The sequence below is a fragment of the Panthera uncia genome, chromosome B1, assembly GCF_023721935.1.
Source record: "Panthera uncia isolate 11264 chromosome B1, Puncia_PCG_1.0, whole genome shotgun sequence".
NCBI lineage: Eukaryota > Metazoa > Chordata > Mammalia > Carnivora > Felidae > Panthera > Panthera uncia.
This window is the reverse complement of record NC_064811.1, coordinates 58,210,737-58,219,744: the sequence shown is the minus strand read 5'-3', so window position 1 is coordinate 58,219,744 and position 9,008 is coordinate 58,210,737. Positions and strand designations below refer to the sequence as shown.

Here is a 9,008-nt window from a genome sequence, read left to right as displayed (position 1 = left end):
TTCTGCCCAGAAAGCAGACCAAATGTTATGGTTTTTCTTTCGAAATATGGTCACTATTACAATACACCATTAAAGAATGTCCAGGCTGTGACTTGACTTTCAGTATCATTCCACTGCTTATACGGAGATGTAAGAACATTGACCTTAACTGCTTATATGGTGTTATTATTATTATTACTATTGCAGTTATTTTATTCATCTTTTTCCAAAAATGGAAGAGTGTGAAGTGTGTGTGCATACTCTGGGGGGAGAAGGAATGAAGAAACAGAATGATATACAAATCAAATTGACTAACTGCCATATTTAGGAAAAAAGCAATCACTGTCACATTCTATTGGATGTCTTTATGCTTATACACAATTACCAATATTAAAAGGCAGTAACATTTGGAGTGGGAGAATGATGACTGCTTATTCCATTTGAAAAGGACTCTCCATTCCTTTAAAGAGTCCATTTATGGGGCATCTGGGTGGCTCAGTCGGTTAAGCATTCAACTTCCGCTCAGGTCATGATCTCATGGTTTGTGGGTTCAAGTGCTGTGCTGATAGCTCAGAGCCTGGAGCCTGCTTTGCATTCCATGGCTCCCTCTTTCTCTGCCCCTCCCCCACTCACCCTCTGCCTCTGTCTCTGTCTCTCTCTCCCAAGAATAAATAAAAACCTTACAAAAATAAAAATAAAAAAATAAAGAGTACATTTATCTGTTAAACAAAAATGTTGAGGCTCCCACCTCTTAAAATCTATCAAAACACCATCATGCCTTAGGTTTCTTTCTGTTACTGAATTTTGAAAGTATGTGTGTTTTGAAATCGCTTCTCTCCTGTGGCAGAGAAGACTGAATGAGGTCCATGTCCATGTTGACGATTGTGGCTTCTTGAGGGCAGAGACTGTCTTGTGCATCTCTATGTGGCCATCTCTGCATCTGCCTGGCACACAGCAGTTTTTCAATGACTGGGTAATTTGAATTCTCTCCACTGGCCATTACACTGTTGAAAAACAGTGTCTATTGAAAGTGAGAAACTTTCTCTTAAAGAGGAAAAGTGCTTAGAAATAGAAATTATTGGGGCACCTGGGTGGCTCAGTTGGTTAAGCATACGACTTCAGCTCAGGTCATGATCTCACGGTCCGTGAGTTCGAGCCCCATGTCGGGCTCTGTGCTGACAGCTCAGAGCCTGGAGCCCGTTTCAGATTCTGTGTCTCCCTCTCTCTCTGCCCCTCCCCTGTTCATGCTCTGTCTCTCTCTGTCTCAAAAATAAATAAACGTTAAAAAAAATTTTTTAAATAAAAAATAAATAGAAATTATTTGGATCATTCTCAATATTATTTTTCACCGTTCAAGTTGTGAACGCAGTTGTGTGGCATTTATCCCCATCATGAAGACGAATCATAGCCTGATTCAAAAGTTACTGTTCAGCCTGCAATGCAACAACAGAGGGTGAGCCTTTCTAAAAATTCATCAACTATGGGGCGCCCAGTGGCTCAGCCAGTTAAGCATCTGACTTCAACTCAGGTCATGATCTCACGGTTCATAAGTTTGAGCCCCATGTCAGGTTCTGTGCTGGCAGCTCAGAGCCTGGAGCCTGTTTCGAATTCTGTGTCTTCCTCTCTCTCTTCCCCTCCCCCACTCATGCTCTGTCTCTCTCTGTCTCTCAAAAATGAATAAATATTAAAAAAAATTGTTTTAATTCATCAACTATGTAAAAGTTTTTAAATGACCCAATCGTCAAAAATAGCATGGCCTTAATTAAACTTTGGGAAGAATTTTAAAAGGGAATTTCTCCTCCCTTATCTTATCTTTCTCAACAAAGAAAAATTTTTATTTTTTTAAATCAAAGTTCGAAAGCCTTTGTTTTCATAGGAAATAAATTACATGTTCCTTAATCTAAATAGGAAATGATGGTTTACTCCTCAAGTTCAAGACAAACGTCAGGATTTTTCCCAGAGAATTAATATTATCATTGTTGTAATTTACTAAGATTTTGAACGTAAAAATTCCCAATTGTAAAATGTATTTATTTTAAGCATTACATATTGGAAAAGTAATTTACCATGTTGCCTCATTATGAATGGCTGGCTTCCTTAATAAGGCAATCCAGTTTGGTTTGCCAAACCAAACGTTGGGAGTCCCTTCAACGTTTAGAGTTGTGCTGCTTCCTTTTTTATTTCACTTAGTGCCTAGCATAGGCCTCAAGTACAGCTTCAGATACAAAATGAGGTGTGAGGCCACGAAACAAACTGATAAGAATGACCCATAGCAATTGGGTCACACAGTATTAGAATCAGGTAATTTCTTGTTCTTCGTGTATTTTCCTCAAGTTACAATCATCTCTAAATATTTTTCAGGAGTGATATAGTGGTCTGTGGAAATGACCTAACCTAATGATAACCCACATCTCTTTTTTTTTCCTCCTTTTCTGTTCTATTGCTATGGGTCATTGTATTCCTGCAACAGAATTGTAGTAGAAACACAACGTAATCTAAGTATTTCTTCCGACTTTCAATTAATGATATATTGGCATGCATGCATGTTTGTATTTGTGTATATGACAAAACACACCAGATGTATTCATTAGATTGTACTCTAAAAAAAAACCACCTCAAAACTTAGTGGCTTAGCACAACCACCATTGAATTAGCTCATAGTTCTATGGGTTGGCAATGTGGGCTGGGCTCAGCTGGACGGTGTTTCTGCTGTTCTCAGCTGCACTCATTTCTGGGTCTTTAGTCAGCTGCAGATTAGCTTAGTGGCTCTGCCTTTAGGCTGTCAGCTATGGTAATGGAGCAACTGGGCCAAGGGTCTCTCCTCATCCCACAGGCTAGCCCAGCCTTGTTCATATGGTGGTTCTGACTTGAAGAGCCCACCAAAGCTTAATCAACAGAGTAACTCCCATGGCCCAGCTGATTTTCAACTTTCTGCTTATATCACTTGGTACTGACCCGTTGACCAAAGCAAGTCACATGTCCAAACCCAGAACCAGTTTAGAAACATCCCTCCAAAGAATATAGGGAGGCATGAACAAAGCAGAGCTATTCCTGTAGTCAATCTAGCACTCAGTTGAGTACCCTAAAAGAAGGTATTAACGAAGAAAACTATCTCCTCTTAGGAGACTTTCTCCCCTAGACCTGAAGTCAATTGATAACATGGATGAACCTGCTGGCCTAGGAGAAATTGCCAGCAACAATGGTTAATGGTAAATCACAAAATATAAACTAAATCATTATTATGCTATAGTGAGCAGCTATTTATGGTATTATAAGGCTAGACTAATCGAGAACATTTGAGAAAAAAAATGATGATCAAATTGTACTTCCAGACATTAAGCTGTACCATGAAGTTAGAATAATAAGAAACTAATGCCAGTATAGCTACATAGATGAATGAAACGAAACGTAAATTCTAGACTCGTGTTAAAAATATATATATACCTTAATACTTGCTAAAAGTATCATTTCAAGTTGGGAAAAAAATAGATTTGTATTTATATACTCAACATGTATTTATTAAGCCACTATTATTTGTTCCTCTACCAGTGTTTCTTAAACTTCTGACATGGGCCTAGCATTGTTTTAGGCACAGAAGACAGAGCCATGAACCCAGAGGTCAAAGTTCCCGTTTTCTTAGAGCTAAAGTTTTAATGAGAGGAGACATAAAATAAACAAATCACCCAAAACAATAAATACACGCTCAGTAATAAAACAGTAAAATGAATTCAGATGGTGATAATTGCCATTAGGACAATAAAATAGGGGACTGTGTTAGAGAAATATTGGAGGCCTTATTAGGATATGATGGCCATGGATGGTCTCTCTGAGGTGGTAACATATAAGAAAAACCAGAAAAATGAAACCAGCTGTGTTGAGAGCTGAGCTTTCTGACAGAGACAATGATGAGAGCAAAGGAAATGAGGCCTGGTCTGTTTCAGGAACAAAAATCAAACCAGAGCAGCAACTATAGAGTCAGGACCAGGGAAACAGAATCAATCAAGTAAAAGAAATAGGGAAGAATTTGGTCACAGGGGCCTCTGAGGCCATGGAAAGGAGTTCAGATTTAGATTTTATCCTGGATGTGGGGGTCAACCAGCAGAAAGGTTTTCAGCAAAGGAAATCAGAGGTAGTATTGTGATCTGATTTTTGTCTGTAGAAGATGTTGCTGGTTGCAGGTGGAGAATGGACATAGTGAGATAAGAGTGAAGGCAACGACCAATTAGGAGGACATTGCAGTGTTTGAGGAAGAAGTGATCCTGGCCTAATTTAGGGGGTAGTGAAGATACAGAGACTAAGATATAACATCAGGACTTGCTGATTTATTGGGAGTGGATGAAGGGAAAGAAAGGAGTCAAAAGTGACTATTAAACATTTGGCCTGAGCAACCATGAGCCTGACAGTCACTGTGCTATATTTTGGGGATACAAGGGAGAATAAGACATAGTCCTTGCCTTGTGGAGTTTGTAATCTATATTATTTAATAAATGTTACTTGGTTAATAAACTACTAGTTTAGAAAAATTGTTAGATTTAAATATCACGGCTTTTCAGAAATATAGATCAATGGAACAGAGAACCAAGAAATGGACCCAAAAATGTATGGCCAACTAATCTTTGACAAGATAGGAAAGAATGTCCAATGGAAAAAAAGGCAGTCTCTTCAAAAAATAGTGTTGGGAAAACTGGACAGTGACATACAGAAGAATGAAACTGGACCACTTTCTTACACCATACACAAAAATAAATTCAAAATGGAATAAAGACCTACATGTGAGACAGGAAACCATCAAAATCCTAGAGAAGAGAACAACCTCTTTGACCTTGACCACAGCAACTTCTTACTAGACATGTCTCTGGAGGCCAGGGAAACAAAAGCAAAAATAAACTATTGGGACCTCATGAAGATACAAATCTTCTGCACAGTGAAGGAAACAATCAGCAAAACTAAACGGCAATGGGAGAAGATATTTGCAAATGACATGTAAGTAAAGGGTTAGTATCCAAAATCCATAAAGAACTTATCAAACTCAACACCCAAAAAAACAAATAATCCAGTGAGGAAATTGGCAAAAGACATGAACAGACACTTTTCCAAAGAAGACATCCAGATGGCAAGCAGACACATGAAAATATATTCTACATCACTCATCACTAGGGAAATACAAATCAAAACCACAATGAGATAGCACCTCGCATCTGTCAGAATGGCTAACATTAACAACTCAGGCAACAGCAGATGTTGGCGAGGATATGGAGAAAGGGGAATCCTCCTGCACTGTTGGTGGCAATGCAAACTGGTGCAGCCACTCTAGAAAACAATATGGAGGCTCCTCAAGAAGTTAAAAATAGAACTAACCTATGACCCAGCAACTGTACTACTAGGTTTTTATCCAAAGGACACAAAAAATGCTGATTTGAAGGGGCACATGTACCCCAATGTGTATAACAGCACTGTCAACAATAGCCAAATTATGGAAAGAGCCCAAATGCTCATCAATTGATGAATGGATAAAGATATGGCATATATATTCATGGTATATATATACAATGGAATATTACCCGGTGATAAAAAGGAATAAAATCTTGCCATTTGCAACAATGTGTATTATGCTAAGTGAAATAAGTCAGTCAGAGAAAGACAAATACCATATGATTTCACTCATGTGGAATTTAGGAAACAAAACAGATGAAAATATGGGAAAGGAAGGAAAAAATAAAATAAGATAAAAACAGAGAGGAAGGCAAACCATGAGAGACTCTTAAATATAGAGAACAAACTGAGGGTTGCTGGAGGGGAGGTAGGGATGGGCTAAATGGGTGATGGGTATTAAGGAGGGCACTTGTTGGGATGTGCACTGGGTGTTATATGTAAATGATGAATCACTAAAATCTACTCCTGAAACCAAAAAATAAAAAAAATAAATAAAAAGCAGTTTTACATCACAAAGTCTAGATGTGTTGAATGTTAAATTTAATATATGAATCATATCTAAATAAATAAGCTAGAAGAAAATAAATATGCATACTTATATACTTCAAGGACAGGAAAGCTTTTTAACAGATGTAACTGATAAGGAAAAATATTAATAGATTGAATACTGAAATTTTCAAACTTTTGAATGTAAAAACATCTACAATAAACAAAATTAAAAAGCAAGTAATACTTGTGAAATATATTCATAGCATATACGATGAAGAGTTGATGTGCCTAATAAATCAATATGGAAAAGATGAGCAAAGAATACAATAAGTAAAATAAGCAAAAATACAGGGTAAATCTATAGAAGGAATTTAATCTTACAGAAAATCAATAATGTACATATTTAAAATAGGACTTGATTGGTAAATAAAAAAATGAGAAGAATCTAGGAGTTATCCTAGGGGTATAAAGTTGACATTTTTTGGAAAGAAATTCTTTAAAAATACACAATTCCCTCTGAGTTGGCAGTTTCATTTTTGGAAATGTATCTAAAAGGCATGATCACGGTTGTGTGCTGCTATATATAAACATTTACTGCAGTCTTGTTTACAGTAATATAAATTTCTCACAATAAAGAACTGATTAAATAATACCTTATATGGTGTAATATAGTGCAGCTAGTTAAAATCACATTGCAGGAAAAAAACAACCGACTGACATATGGTAGATAGTTCATAATATGTTTTATGTGATAGAATCAGGTTATAAAACATCAAGCCAAAGTTAATTGCATTTTGGTAAATACCTGTAGAGAAACTACATCAATGAAGACATACACCAAATTGTTTATATATTTGAGTGTTGGGATCGTGGGTGACTTTTTCTTCTACATGTCTGTGATTTGCAACTTTCCACATTGCACATGTGTAACTATATATGTTTTATATTACAACACAAAAAAAATGTATATATTTATGGAAGGGTAAGTACTCGAAAATAAAATGAGTCACTGAGCCTCTAACTAAAGGTAACTAGTTGGAAACCAGAAGTCAGAATAAAGGCTTCAAGGATGCTTGTGATAAAAAATGCAAAACAAAGGTGCCCTGATATTGATAATAAGCAAATGATCCCCATAAGAGTGCAGGCAGTGAAGGTGAAGCATAAACTTAGACAAAGAAGTTCTGGAGTCTGGAGGCTAGAGACACTGTGGGGCCCGTTAGCCATCATTCAAAGGTCAGTCCATACAGCAGGGGATTATGGGGCCAACTAATCAAGTTAACACCCACAAGTAATCCCAACTTACACTGACCTCATATACGAGGCAATAGAAGCTTTGACTGTGATCTAATAAGCCCCTTGCTTGATTCTGTTCAGTTTATTAAAATAACCCCCCAACGTGATAAAACTCATCATTCCTGACCTTCACACACAAGTTAAACAGATAAACTGTCTGACCTTTTGAACATACAGAATCCTTAAAACACTCCATTGATCAAACAGGTAACCTGTAAATCTAGAAAAATGGTCTATGACTTTGACATTTGAATTCAAAGGACACCAGAGGTCACATGTGCCTACTGAACTCATTGTTGAATTATATTGAAATTCTTTTGAGGACTCTAAGGTTTACACTTGTAAAATAACTTTTTTTAAAAATTATCAATAGTTGCTTTACATGGGAAACATAAATGAACAATGATACTAAAAAGTGTGTGTATATGTGTGCATGTGTGTGTGTGTGTGTGTGTGTGTGTGTGTGTAAATAAAAGCACTTTGCATTTCCACGGTATCTGTCATTGGAGGGTCTCTAAGTCTTTGGTGCCCATTTTGAAATTGGAGGCACTGAGGAAAAGCAAAGTCCCCAAATTCCAGTCAGTAGCCTAATGACTAAATAACTCTTTAATTCCTCTTTTGTACTTCATTACAACAGTTTTTGAACGTTGATACTTACAAGATTCTTCTTTGGAACTTAAAAAAAAAAAAAAGTATCAGTGCCTGCGGTCTATCCAGACCTACTAGATCAGAAGCTCACCGGTGCGGAGGCGCAAGGCGTGAGGGTTCGGCGAGTTACAGAAGTGGTTCTGGTGTGCCCTGAGGTGTGAGAACCACTAGTCTGGGTGAAAAGGTGCCGGCAGGGAAGGAGCTGGCAATAGAACAAGGAAAAGAAAACTGAGACATTTCTAATTCAAAGCGAACATTTTTAAAAGAAGGACGTGTGAATAATGACATTCCTTCCCAGGTAGTGTCATTTCTTAGGGACCCTTCACCTGTAATCTGGGCACAGAGTCGAGGTTAGAGTCAGTCCAATTCAGTGGGTAATGTCAATTCACTTCTCACGATGTGTGTCAGGGAGCAAAGGAGTGTTCCTATCAGCTGCCCCTAAGAAAGAAAGTAAACACTCCCAACATGCACTGAGGTAAAGGGAGTGGCTCAGGTTTCTTACACGTCCCTGCTCTGGCGAAAAGGGGTAATAATTAACAGCTCCTGGGGCTCGATGATCCTGCGGAGGGCACTGCCAGGTGCAGAGCTGAGCAGCACGGGGCGTCGGGTCGCCCCTCCTCCACACTTGGCTCCGACCTCCAGGACAGGTGAGGGAGCCCTGCCTTTCCAAAGGACGCTCGGAACTGGTGAATCTGTGACTGAGCAGGGGAACAAACTCTCCGGAGCAAGTTCAGCTCAACAACTCAGGTAAAAAGCCTTCTCCTGGTAAAAAGCCTTCTCCTGGTGTGAATAACAGGTGACATATGGGCCTGGGGAAAAGAACCCCTCTAATCCACCCCCCGCCCCAGGTCAGGTTGAGGACACGTTATTAGAAAGCGGCATCCACGGGCAGCCAAGTTGAATGTAGGCATGCATCAGACCAGTTGAAACTCAGACATTGCTTTTCCTTTTTGATCGTTTTCAGAATACCCTTTCCTGACGCAGGTAAGCATGTGGGGAGGAGGGAAAGGCACGAACTGAAGTGTGGCCACTGAAGCCCTTCTCCCTTTCCTCAAGGGAAATAGCTCAAAGAGCGCTTTATCTGGAATTGCACTTAACCCTCACATCCCCCTTTCTCTTGAATCAGCGGACTTGAAAGGTCCTTTTAAGTGAGGGTTCCGCTAAAC

The 9,008-nt window shown here is 38.6% G+C and overlaps 1 protein-coding gene across 1 annotated transcript in view; it reads left to right on the top strand.

Moving 5' to 3' along the window:
- Positions 1 to 8,280: 8,280 nt before the first annotated feature.
- The window catches only part of RASSF6 (Ras association domain family member 6), a 48,936-nt gene continuing 48,208 nt past the window's right edge, over positions 8,281 to 9,008 (top strand). Inside the window, exon 1 of the mRNA XM_049630626.1 lies at positions 8,281 to 8,589. Within this exon, the coding sequence (XP_049486583.1) occupies positions 8,396 to 8,589 (194 nt within the window). The 5' untranslated portion in view covers positions 8,281 to 8,395. The remainder of the gene's footprint in view (positions 8,590 to 9,008) is intronic.